Raw genomic sequence first — 14,492 nt, forward strand, 5'->3', positions numbered from 1 at the left:
AATGTGTTGATTTGGAAGGGCTGAAATGACCTTTTACTCTAATCTGCACGTTTGCTTTTCAGTGGTCCCGCACCATACATACGTTATATATTCTATATCTAAAGGTTTGAGCACTAACGTAGTACTCGCCACAGTACCAAATTTATTTCAGGTCTGAACTATGTAATTCTATGGAGTCCTGTTTAGCTCATGAGATATTAAGCTCGCGCTCCGTATTGTCGCGCGTTGTATCGCATGTTTTTAGTCGACCTTAATTTCGTTACACAACAGCCCGGGGGCCAGAAATTGTTGATGGAGGAGGGGGTGGGGGTGGAGGGGGGTGGGGGACAAGTTTAAAACAAAAGCGTCATCGGCGACGTGCGGTAGGTACGGGGTTCCTCTATTCGTATTTGTGGGAAAGTTTTTTATGTACAGGTATGAAATGCTGGCCTGTGGTGCATTTTTGTCTATTTTTTTTTGAGGTACGTACTAAAGGGGCACTCCCCTTATTTTAGGTGGTTAGGGTCTTTTCCCATTCACAATTTTGAAATACAGGTATGGAATGCTGGACTTTTACTGCATTTTTTATTCAAAATTTCGGTGTATGAGAGGGGTTAACCCTGCCATTTTCGAGGGCTCAGTGGCTCTCCCCGGGAACGTTTGAAAAACAGGTATAAAATGGTTGCCTCTGGTGCATTTTTTGTCTTAATTTTAAGGTACTGGAGGAGTACTCCCCTCATTTTAAGGGGTCAAGGGTTCTTCCCCCTGGGGAATTTTGAAATATAAGTATAAAATGTTCGCCTCTGGGGCGGTTTGGGTCTACATTTTGAGAAAATATTATTTCCAAAGTAGTCGGGTGCAACTTAGATGAGTATAAGTCACTACTAAGCTAACAAGGATGGGGTTGGGGGTGGGGGATCGGCCCGGACCGCGATCCGGGCCTGTTACACAACAGGATGTTTAACTACGCGACACGAAGACTGTAACTGTGTTTTGTACCACCTGTAGAAAACGAATATTTTCTATTAATCAGCCATGGATTCTATTTCTTTGTTTGGAGGTTTACATTTCAAATCATAAGGTAACTATCAAGCTTCAATGGCGGAGAAAGATCCTATGTGGCCTTTTGTACATATTTTTAGGTAAAGCGGGAATTTTGATATTATTTTACTTTTAGTCTCTTAAAATTGTTTGGTTTAGTCTCATTCCCCTAATTATCCTACTTTTCCGCCTACCCACACATAACCCCCTCTCTCTCTCTCCCCCTTCAGAAATGTAAATATTTATATTTTCTATTAATTGTCTTGGTGCTGTGTGTTTGTGTCTTAGATTTCTGTGTCGTTATTCACCCCGTTCCCCACCCATACCAAACCCCCACAAACAAACAGTATCATTACCAAATCGTATTTAGTTAGAAGAAACCTCAGAATATTTCTGTCCTAAAACACTGGTCCTATTACCAAATAATAAATATTTTTCTTGCGTGACTGTTCAAACAAGGTGGAACTCAGGTGAGCGATCTAGGGCCAACAAGGCCCGCTTGTTGCTATACGTAACAACACTTATCATTAAGATAATTATTTGTATTACATAACCCTGTTAATTTTTCTTCCCTCAAAAAAAGTAAATATACACAAGGAATTGATAGTCATTGTGTCATAGTGCGACATTTAGCGTTGGTGTTGCGACATATAACGGTGGGCAAATTTTTGCGACATTTAACGTTAAAGGTGCGACATTTAGCGGCAGACGATTTTGCGACATTTAGCGGTGGTTGCGACATTTAACGTCAACCTTGCGACATATAACGGTGGTTGCGACATTTAGCGGCGTTGCGACATTTAACGTTGCCACACTGTGATATTTCGCTGGCCGAACACAGATCTTAATTTTCAAATGGAGATTAAGGTCGTACTGCGCATGCTGTAACAAAACTCAACTTTATACAGTTGGAAGACTAAAACGTATTTACACAGTATTGAATGTTTTAAAATTACGGAAATCCTCTACTGTTTAAGGCTGAATCAACCTCGGATATCTGAGGGTCGTGGGTTTGAGTCCCACGTTGGGCGTGTAATTTTTCTCTGAATGTATACCTACTGGTGAGATTTAACGTTAAATATTATCAAAGCTTTTCAGTTTATAACCAATTTCTTTTTATATTATTTTGTGTGTTGATTTTCTCTCAAAAATATACATATACAGATACTCATGAAAATACTACAAAAGTATCAAGCGTCAAGCTGCAACATGACATCAGGATGACATGGTGGAAAAGATTACTGGGACAAATCAAGATAAGAACTATTTGAATCCAATATAATGCGACTACCAATTCCTTGCACGGCTGGCTATTTTCTTCTGTTTATATACCATATCCAGTTTATTTGAACTTATAAACCACAAAAGTTATTTACTACATTTGAATACGAGAAAGGTCATATCATAATGTTTCTGAGCATGTTTAGGGAAAATATTCGCCACATTTATTGCTGTTTGTAACTAAAGAGTGTGCACATTGTACAAACCAAAACAATAAGTATGCAGCAAAACACTAATTAATGCTATCTGTTTGATAGGTTTAATCTAATTGCAACGAATATGCCCACGGTGATTTCAGTTTTCATCTACATTATATTAAATAGCAGAATTAAGTCTTAATATATTAAGCTCTTTCGTAGATTACCCTCCATACTCCATCACATCTTAACATACTTGGAAGTGATCAATGGAAAGTCGTCTACAGTGACAGAACAAAGTCAGCATTATGAAATTCTCAAACAGCGACAAAGATCGAGTTCCACGTGCTGTTATAATACTCACTTAATTATATATATTTCAAACAAATGTCTAAATAATTGTGCGATAAAACACCAGAAATGCCTGTTTGATATGTTAAAATGCATCTAAACCAATTTGAAAACGATGATTTAAGTTTCTTTTTAGATGATCGCGGAATGTAAGCTTGATAAATCAAGCTGTTTTGTAGCTTTGTTACCCTTCTCCCTCCACGATAACTTAACATACAGTCATGGAAGTGATAATTGGAAAGTCGTTTCCAGTGAAAGTACAACTTCAGTCTTTGCTATGATATTTCGCTGGCCGAACACAAATCTTAATTAAGGCTATAATAATACTCACTTAACTTAATACAGTTGAAAGACTAAAACTTATTTAAAAAGTATTGAATGTTTTAAATTACGGAAATCCTCTACTGTTTACCATCATATCAATCGCCCGGCTAGCTCAGTCGGTAGAGCATCAGACTTTTAAGGCTGAATCAACCTCGGATATCTGAGGGTCGTGGGTTCGAGTCCCATGTTGGGCGTGTAATTTTTCTCTGATCATCAGGATGACATGGTGGAAAAGATTACCAATATAATACGACTACCAATTCCTTGCACGGTTGGCTACTTTCGTCTGTTTAGATGCCCAATAAAGTTTCTTTGAACTCATAACTCATAGAACAGTTATTTACTACATTTGAATACGAGAAAGGTCATATCAAAATGTTTTTGAGCATGTTTTGGGATAATATTTGCCACATTTATTGTTGTTGGTTGCGGGTTTATCCCGCTACCAAAGTTAAAGTGTGTTTCCGACAATCATAGCATCTTTATTTGATTCCAAATCACATCCAAAGGATGTTCATGTGCTACACAAAATAGTCCCATTCATGAACAATGCGGATGAATTATCAATGAACAAGCAGTTCTTATTCAACCTGTATCCACTCGCACTGACCATTTAGATTATATAAGATCTATCAATGATAAGGTATTCCAGCCCATGGTTACATCACAAGCTGGGTCAGGCAGAGTTCATCTTAGATATGAGACACATTAAATTTGTATTTGTTTCTCATTCATGTATATTCATAGACTGGCATTTAAATAGAAAATAAATCTACCAAAAACCCGCAACCATCAGACATTTCAAGGCTTTGATTTTTAACTGAGGAGTGTGTACAGTGTACAAACCAAAACAACAAGTATGCAGCAAAACACTAATGATATCTGTCTGATAGGTTAAATTGCATTGATACAAATTTGTCAACGGGGGTTTCAGTTTCAATAATAATAATAATAATAATAATAATAATAATAATATGTTTATTTTCTGAAGGTTACATACTAAGTGTACAAAAATACACATATCAGAATTACTTAAATTTTCTCCGACAAACACGTCTCAAATTATAGAAGTCTTAAATAAACATAATATACACAAAATATAAGCATAACAATAACTATGTTTTAAAAGAATTACCATGCGTCACAAAGATTAATTCACGACAATTAATAAGTGCAAAAAAGGAAAGTCTGTCCCATAAAATAATATTTCTCTCCATATGATAGCAGTCTTAATATATCAAGATCTTTTGTAGATTACCTCCACACTCTATCACACTAAAGCTATGGACTGTAAGAACTAGTTCTACTTTGTTAGAAAACATTTAAATCATTATGGGTTAGAGCAGTACTCTGATTTTACTACACCAATATCCAAATATAATATTGTTAAGCATATTGGTGAAGCTATGTTTAAAGGTCATGTAACAGAGTGGAATAATAGTATTAATGCTGTCCAATGAAACTCCGGTAGAGGTGGTAACAAACTTCGAACATACTGTACCTTTAAAAAAAGAGTTTTGTGTTGAGAGGTATTGCACTGATACTACCAAATGCACACAGATTAGCACTGTGTAAATTTAGATGTAAAGTTGCTCCGCTCCAAATTGAAACAGGGAGATATGAAGGTTTACCTATAGAAAGAAGGATCTGTCCGTTTTGTAATGTCAATAACGTCAGTTGTATATATATATTTTTTTTCTTCTCTACTCTCCAAAATATGTTTGCTTAAGTAGTCGTACACTAAACATCGCAAGACAAACTTTCAAGGAGCTGTATTAATATAAGCCTCTACAGGCTTGTTTACATATCCTTAGACTAGAAAGCTATGTTCATGTTATTATTTATTGCTATATAAAATTGTTTGACTTTGTGTATAATTTATAATGAAAATAAATATTGTTTAAACTAATAACGTCAGTTTAATTGAAAATGAGAGCCATGTTTTGCTTGAGTGTAGTACGTGCAATGATATCAGAGATACTCTTTTTAGTAAGGCCATAGTTTCTGCATCAAATTTTATGGACATGAGTAATGCTGATAAAATGAAAATTCTTCTTACTTCAGATGTTTTAACTAGAGTATTAGCCAAAACCTGCTTTTTGATATTACAAAGAAGACAGTTTTATCTGTGTAAATAATATGGACATGAGTAATGCCGATAAAATGAAAATTCTTCTTACTTCAGATGTTTTAACTAGAGTATTAGCCAAAACCTGCTTTTTGATATTACAAAGAAGACAGTTTTATCTGTGTAAATAATATCTATCTATTATAAGTGATTTCCTTTTTCTAATATTGAGAGGCAACTGCTAACAGAATCAGCCTCGACAACATTTTAAAGCCGAGTATTCTAGTCACATTTTAAAAAGTAAAGTTGTATCTGGTTGGACTGATTAGCAGCTGTTGCTCAATTTTATCCACGGTATGTACATAATAGTGTGATATATGTACAAAGTTTACTACTGTAAAAGTAATCTTTTTATCAATTATTGCTATTATTAACATTTCTAACATAAAGTGTTTTTATGATGTGAGAACATAGACTTAATAAGTAGGGAGTCATTTTCAGAATACGAATGTTTGCCTTATTCGAAAATGAATAGATAACAAGGTTGTTTATTACTTGACAAGACTAAACAGTTACTTTAATATAGACCGCACTGGGTTGTCTATGATTAACAATAGATTGTTTTCTTATGAAACCCAACATTATACGGCACCGTGTAAAAATGGAGTGGAGTCATGGAGTGGAGTGGTGGAGTGGAGTCTGGAGTCGATTTTGGAGTCAAATTTGGAGTCGCTTTTGGAGTCATTTTTGGAGTCAAATTTGGAGTGGAATCAAAGTTGGAGTCAATGTTGGAGTCTAATTCGGAGTCAAAATTTAATAAAATCTAAACATTTATTAAAAGATTCTACGTTTATATATCACCTCCAAATAATTATCCACATACAATATTTTACACTTACATTTACTAGTAAACTGTTAAATCATGGGCTCAATATCATACTCCTCTAGAAAAAAACAATAACAGTTTTTCAAATGACCCTTATCAGATTGGTAAGAATAACTTGTCATTACATTGGATAGTTAATTACAACAAATCACTCTCTACTTTATGACAGATTTCTACAATTCATTCAGCTGATGAAGGTACTGGTACAGCACCTCAGCATGATATCTCATTCTTATCAGGACTTGACCCCTAATTCCTTCATGGTTTGTTATTTATGATGTTGGGCCAGATGTTGCCTGAAGATTACTAAGAGAGAATTGATAAACATTTCAAACTTGAAATGTTAAATAATGAGAAAGTATTGTTTTAAAATTTTAAAATGAATCAGGAAAATGAAAACAAGAAAAAAAACTTAGGTAATTAAATATTGACTATCTACTACAAACGGCATAATATAATAAGACACATAATAAGACATGATAATACATGATGAAATTAATGAAGGATAGAATACTGTGTGTGTTATGCATATGTTTATAATAGACAATAGTACAATTCACAAAAAAAGTACATTTGCACAAGTCTGGTTCTTGAATCATCTTTTCATTCCATACAAAATTTGCTTTCAAACCATATTCGAGTAAGACAAATTGTTAAAGAACTATATGAATTTTTATCAACTTCATGCCTGTGCAGGCCTCTCGTATACAAAAGCTCTACCACCGTTCTCTGGTACCATGTCGAACATCAGATGATTGAGGATAATGCAGGTTGTTCTAGTTCTATGCAAATACAGTAAACTATGTAGGTTTTCTCATGGTGTGGCTCAACTATGAATAAAGACAAATCATCTGCATTTTTTTAAGATTTGCATTTTGTAAATTTTAATATCAGACTGTTAAATAGTAAACAGGTAAATAGGTCTGCCATGACCCGCCATGGTCTTTGCTAGTCAATATTCAAAATTTATAAATGATACCTATATTAAACAGGAGCTTATTCATAGTACGCAGGGGTCGTGTTGGGGGTACGGGGGTATCCTCCCCAAGATTTTTTTTTTAAATGAGAACAGCAAATGGTGCATTTTGGGTATATTTGAAGTAAATACAGTGAACGTAAACCTTGTTCTTTTTTGTTTTTGTTTTGCTTTTAATAAATTTCATACAAAATGTATTATTTTAGTAGACCTACACGCAGGTGAAAAAAATATGCAGCAGGTCTGCAAGTAGACTAAAGAGATATTTTTATTATAGATATTTTTCAGTACATTCAATAGGATCAAGCCAATATTCACCCTAAAACAGAGCAAATCACAATCCCTTTTCTATACAAGCTGACCGATCATTTGAACAAAGTAAATGGTCAAATCTCTAAAAACATTGGTTTAAAAAATGCAGGCGTTTGTTGTAACTTTAAAATAAATCAACAAGACATATGGAGGGGCGATATCGAAAAATGTTCCAAGTGTTTATTTAGAATTATTGCTATTACGTTCCCTTTCACGTTAAGCCTGCAATAACCCTCGGTTGTTTTCAGTAGTTTGGACACTTCTATCCATTATTTAATGGTTTGATCAGATTTCTACAGACATTCTTATGAAAACAATGCTAAAGACCGAACAAGATTTGTAGAGAGGCTGATATCTTTGAATTCCTTCTTCGTGAAATAAATGCTACTTGAAATTATAATATCCGAAGTGTTTCTGGGACTTTAATACCCTTGGTAAACCGTAATATTACCAATAATGACATGACCATTGTCTTAAAACACAGACTCTAACATAAATTCTATTACTAGGAAAACCGTGATGAAAACAGTTATAACCAGTGTTGTTGTGTTTTTCTTCGACCATAAAATTAAAGAATTCCATTCCTAAATTCAGCACAAAAATGACAATAATAATTAATATAGACCAAACACTTCAGTAACATTAAGTATCAATGAGACTCCATTCACAAAATCCTTTAACATTTAAAAACATCCTGCTTGAGAGGCCGCATAAAATTAGAGACCATTTGTCTTAAGGCCCATTTTATCAATCAAGACTGTTTCATTAAGAGATAATTACATATATTTAGTGACTACAGGCCTGAGAGAAATTACACCATGACTCCAATCCAAAAATAGCTCCAAAAAGACTCTACTCCAAATTGACTCCAAAAAAAAAAGACCACTCCAAATTTGACTCCAAAATCAACTCCAAAACTGACTCCAAAAAAGACTCCACTCCAAATTTGACTCCAAAAAAGACTCCACTCCAAAATTGACTCAAATTTGACTCCAAAAAAGACTCCACTCCAAAATAGACTCCAAAAAAGACTCCACTCCATATTTGACTCCAGAATTGACTCCAAAATCGACTCCAGACTCCACTCCACCACTCCACTCCACGACTCCACTCCATATGTTACACGGTGCCACATTATACTGGTTGATTTTGTAGTCATTGTAAATTTAGGTTATAAGTCTACAAATTCTTCATACAAGTGCATACATATTCCTCATTTTACTTACTATGCTTAATAATTGTTAATGGATTGTTACTGACTGAATTAAATAACTTAGTCACGTGTTCATTGAAATATGGATTTGACTTCCACACTTAACATATCAGTACACTCTGAGGTAACTTTCCCTGACCAGATTCAATCACACACACATACCACACACGCCAGTTTTAAGTCACGGACACCTGCACACAGACATACACTCAAGCACACACAACACACATGCACACACATAAATCTGTACTGTTTTAATTAAGTCATCTGGTTGCTTTTGATGTATGTATTGTTATTTTTACTGTTTTATATGTCTCTTATAATTCTAAAATTGAATGGCCATTTACATATGTTTTAATGCTATGATGTTTATTTGTATATACTTGTAGTTTGTAAATGGAAGAGACTGAAATAAATAAATAAATCGTTTTTACTTAACAAACTTGGAAGTGATCAAAGGAAAGTCGTTTCCAGTGATAGTACAAAATCAACATTATAAATCCCGAATGGAGTTAAGATCGAGATATACGTGCTAGAACAATATATTCACTTAATTGAATGTATTTGAAAGATTCAAACATAAAAAATATAGATTTCAAATTACCCAAATCCTCTACTATTTACCACGATATCACCGTTTCAAGGCTAGTTCAGTCTCACACTGGATAACCGGCTATCCTGACGCCCGCTGGAAATGTAACCCAACTGGAAATGTAACCCAGCTGTAAATCGGTAGGTAAAGTTTTTCATTTATTTCTATTAAAACGAAGCCAATTCTTGCAAATCAACTTGACAGTTTTGTCAAGGAATGACCATGGCTTACATTTACAATTTCTGGGCCAAAAACGATCGTTACGTTTTGATCGTTCAGTTTGAAAAAAATCGAGCCAAAATCTAAAGTTTTGCGCAAATTGTTTTGTTTATGAACAACCTGTGAAAACTTTTATCACCTGGTTTAACAGATGTATCCTTTCGGAACACATGTGTGAAGTTTCCAGGTTCTACGTTATTCTTGAAAAATATTAACAGTCCAGTAAGAGCTCCAATTTCCTCAAATGGGCACAATTTCACTATCCAGCATAGAAATAGCCGAGCGCGCCGTCTCATGTGACAACTCAAGTAAACGCAGAACACAGTCACAAACTTAACATTTCCTATGTAATTTGGAAAAAATGAATAATTACTCTATGCGTATTTTGCAGGTGGCAACATTCAAAGTAAACGAATACGGGTCTCACTCCAGCACATCATAGCCAAGACATGCCCTTCTATGAATATTGAAAATTAACGTGAAGAATCAATGTTCCAGGCTGGTATATTGGCTCAAGGTATCAGTTGGACAAATATCCTAGCCATGAACTTAGCTAGTATTTTGTTTCCTCTCCTAACTTGGCCCAAATTTCCAACTAAGATGCCTTTCGTTTTAGTTGTTGTTGTTGTAGAGGTTGAGTTTATTTATACTCGCTGCCGGGAGTCCCATATGAGCGAGAATATTCGCGCCTTCACTGTCCATCATAGAGCGTCAGCGGGCGTCTTGTCATGCTGTCTCTCGTAGTCCTTGCGGAGTACCAATCTCAGCGTTCAGCGTGGAAGATGACAATACAAGCTGAGGAGGTAAACGATCCTTTTTAGGGCCACTGCCCTCGCCCTTTGTTGTGACTCTACCGGCTGTCCTCAATATATTTATGATCACTTCCGGTAGAGCCCCATGCCTGCTCCGCGACGTGCACGCGGCGAGAGCTCAGGAGCAGATTTCGTTTTAGGATAGAACATATATATATATCACTTTGTCAGTGACGTCATAGTAAAGCTTCATACAGAGATTTGTAAACTCAACATGCATAAAGGTCCACAGCTTGCGAACGACACCATGCTAATAAACTATGCTCCATACCAGTCAATGTTTATGGGTAAGGATGCCTCCTCTGTATTTTCTATATAGGAACAAGAGCTGTCACTAATGGTGACAAATGCCCCCGCAGCGCCTTGACCTTTGACCCCAAAGTCAATAGGGGTACTATTAGCATGTAAAGTTTGAAGGTCTTGGGTGCAGTGGTTCGCGAGTAGTGCCTTCATGCATAAGTTAACGTTGTGACAAACGAACAGTTGAAAACTAATATGCCTCCCTTCAGGGGCATAAAAAGTTACATAAAACCGACAGAAATTAAGCGAACGCAAAGGCGGTATGCATATAAATTACTGTGAATCTGACCATAGATTGTGACAGACGGGCGGACAAACATTGAAGGCAATTACACATCTACCCCTGCATTCAATTCTTTGAAATATGCGATTTTCTTGTTAACCTTTTTTGGACACTTTGTCACATTTGAAAATGTGAAGAATATGATCTTATTCGTGCATGTGAAAAATGTGACCTAGCAAAAATACAGTCCTTCAGAGCTCATATACTTTAAGACTTTGGAATTCTACAAGGACAGATTTATTCTGCAGCAAATGACAGCCGCATTCAGACTTCGGAACAGTGACCTACCCAGGTTTTTTGGTATGAAGAAATCCTGAAAATGGATAGCAGACTCGGAATGCATATTACTCATAATCATATTTGTTCACATTTTGGGAACAACAAAAACAGAATTGTACAACAAATATGATTTTGCAAGGTTTTATTTCAATAATACCTAAAAAACAAAAAATGGAAAACTAAATGAAAATAATAAAATACAATAAAATACCCAGTGTAAGCAAGATACGGACACGGTCTCAGTACGATATGGCTCATGTGTTGTTAATGTCAAACAATAAAGATAATGAAAATGAATGCAACACTTCATGTTGCTTCCGGGTCGATTCTTGAAAAAAAATACTAACAAAACACACCTAGGAAGCAACACATCCAAATTACTGTGCTGTAATGTACTTAAATATAAAACAGATAAAAACAACATAACTACAAAATCAGGTTTTGCAATACAGAAATCCTAACATAATTCATGCAACCAAAATTAACTGTATGTAAAAATTAAAGTACCCTTGTCAGTTTGTTTGGTTTTTTACACTGAAAATAGAACAAGAATAAAATACAGTGACTGTTCTATCTCTAGACCAAAAGTTGCTCAGTAATTTATCTCTCAGAACAGTAAAAGGTGCTAACCTGTATTACATACACAATAATGGCACAACAAAATCAGGCAATACATTTTTAATGTAAAACAAAAACGAGGGGCAATAACCCTAATGCACCAACAATCATTATTATGCCTAACATACTGATTAACTGGACTCTGAAGGAAGCTATTTGTGTCACATTCCAGTGTGCTTCCTGGTAATTACCAGGGACCAATGTGATAAAAGTGAATACTTGTTGAGACCAGTCTCAAAACTCCAGCATCTGACTGGTTGTTTCTGTACACAATTTTGAAATTGACCATTGGAAGCACTGTATTCTAAGACTGGTCTTCAAATTGGTTTTATAACCCCGATTCAAAATCTAGTGTCTTCAAAGGTAAGGTCCTGACCCCTACAAGATTTCAACCAGTTACCTTCATCTTGACTAGTTTCATATGTGCACATATAAATGTTCAGTCATTTTTTAGAAGCCATTGTTGTATATATGTGATGTGTACAATATATATTCTCTGACCTTGTCAATATCCTCCATTACAGACAATAGTATTCACTTGTGATGCAAGAAATTTCTACAGTACTCAGGTGACCATGTTGAATTTCTAACTTAAAATGGTGCAAAAATGTCCACATCCCCCTCCCTTCAATTCCTCTTTAAATATAATATGTTACCATGGATTTTATACATCATTCTAACAAACTCCAAGGCTGATAATAAGAACTTTTTAAATTTTCAATTTATCATGATAAGTTTTTAATTTATCATAGTGAAACAATTTTTAGTTTTTTATTTATATCCAGTGTAATTTTTCAGCCATTTTTTGACAAAAATAAAAGAAAGTAAATTTTGATTTTATTTGTAGAATGGCTTGTTATAAAACTTTCTTGACATCTTAGTTAGTACAAAAGCAATATTTCCATATAAAAAAAATGAAAAATGGGATTATGTTCCGTATGTACAATTGGTAAAATACATTTCTGCCCAGAACACCAACATTTATATCCTATACCATCCCTGGAGACCATTAGAATGATCTATAAATGAGCTATGCCATGAGAAAACCAACATAGGGCATTTGCTGGATCCAGACCAGCCTGCACATCCGCGCAGTCAGGTCAGGATCCATGCTGTTTGCTAACGGTTTCTCTAATTGCAACAGGCCTTGCAAGCGAACGACATGGATCCCGACACGACTGCGCAGGCTGGTCTGGATCCATGCTGGTTGCAAATGCACTATGTTGGTTTTCTCATGGTGCGGCTCAAATCATAGCATGACCTTGTAAAATAAAGTTGCTTTTCATTAAAAGCCCTGTTAGGGAAAAAATGGATCTAATAGGAAGTGCTTCCCTAAGCACTGTTTAAGACAAGTATGGTAGACCAGCAATGTAAAACAAGCTAAACATGACAGGAAAATAATCTGTAAAACTAGAAATCACATTATTACATAACAAAACATACAGTACCAAAATATACAACAAGACTATAACAAGATACAATACATGCATTTCCTTTTGTTCTTTTACTGTCTATATTTAAGGTATATGTCTCAACAGTTTTATATACTGATTTTAGTGTAAAATACTGAAAAACAAGGAGTTATATAATATCTTACTGTATATCAAGTACCGGTATTGGTGCTCCATTACAATCATGTAGCAATAAAATATAACTGTCTCAACATAAAATAAAAGCATTCTACAAAACATATTGATGAAGTACATTAAACAATGAATGGTTTTGTCTATTAACAAAAAAACCTAGAGGTACTTACAATACAGATCTAGGATAGAATATTTGTTTCAATGTAACATTGAAATATCTTTCATAGAGTGAACACCATGCAGGTGCAGAATTTCATAAGATATTATTCTGGAAGAAAAAACAAACAGGAAAACACGGACTGCTCAAGGTAGCTAGGGGACTGAGATGTCTAGGGTTCCAAGCGATACAAAAATAAAAAATATAAGGGAGACGACCTGCACCACATGAACTGCCTGGGTGCTCCAGCCATGGATACTCAAGCAAGCTACACTGAATGAATAAAAATCTGGTGTTCACAAGCTTCTCTATTTCTAGTTGATAACTGCTATCTAACAAGAACAACGTGTAAACTCCTACATAAAAGCCATCGCTTTTACCTTAATTTATACACATGAAAGACCTTTAGATGTTATTTGCAATACTATAAAAACTCTCCACTAACGGTTTTACATCTACAGATTATAGTCCATGTTTTTGTTCCTATCTGCAGTTGCAAGCTGTCCATTATCACAATGATAAAGCAAAATAAGCACAAATGTCCTTCAGCTGACAAATAAATAAATATGGAAAAATACATGACACAGCTTAACATACATCCAAGAAAACAAAACTGCTTGTGACGTTCTATAAAGATATGTCTAAATGCCATTTCACAATAGAAATATTTTTCCTTTCTAATTATTATGATGTTTTAACTGACAAAACGCACATTAATATGACTTCGAGTTGTGAAGGTCAAATGGACAGGGAAACACTTTGTATAATCGTTTACATCATGAATAGTGCTCATCGTCCAGTCAGATTAATATCTTTTTTCAAATCAACCAATAAGATTTATCTATCTTTTCAAATCAACCAGGCCGCACTCAGTACTCAGAATTCTAACTCCTCCAGATCTACTACTCCCTCGGGTAAAGTCTCGGCAATATAGTCCATCTCTGTATGCTTGGCAAGAATTCTCAGAAGTGGGCGGAGCTTCAACCACCACTGGTCCTCTGGCAGACGGTGTCTGTTTAAAAAAGAAAAAAGAAAACTAATTAAATGTCTTAAAACATCTAAAACAACTTTAACCTAT

At 35.1% G+C, this 14,492-nt stretch overlaps 1 protein-coding gene and 1 non-coding gene across 6 annotated transcripts in view; one reads left to right on the plus strand and one right to left on the minus strand.

Moving 5' to 3' along the window:
• The first annotated feature begins 3,214 nt into the window (after positions 1–3,214).
• Trnak-uuu (transfer RNA lysine (anticodon UUU)) lies at positions 3,215–3,307 on the plus strand. Its single transcript has 2 exons — positions 3,215–3,251; positions 3,272–3,307. It is a non-coding gene; the product is annotated as a tRNA-Lys (tRNA).
• Positions 3,308–11,178: 7,871 nt separating this feature from the next.
• Positions 11,179–14,492, minus strand: part of LOC123540419 (ATP-dependent 6-phosphofructokinase, muscle type-like) — a 59,061-nt gene continuing 55,747 nt past the window's right edge. For 4 of the 5 annotated variants that reach the window (XM_053527164.1, XM_053527163.1, XM_053527162.1 and 1 more), the window contains one exon: positions 11,179–14,426. In XM_053527164.1, the coding sequence (XP_053383139.1) occupies positions 14,291–14,426 (136 nt within the window). In that variant the 3' untranslated portion in view covers positions 11,179–14,290. The remainder of the gene's footprint in view (positions 14,427–14,492) is intronic. The other variant, XR_008367901.1, reaches the window with a different exon arrangement.

The sequence above is a fragment of the Mercenaria mercenaria genome, chromosome 16 (genome assembly GCF_021730395.1).
Source record: "Mercenaria mercenaria strain notata chromosome 16, MADL_Memer_1, whole genome shotgun sequence".
NCBI lineage: Eukaryota > Metazoa > Mollusca > Bivalvia > Venerida > Veneridae > Mercenaria > Mercenaria mercenaria.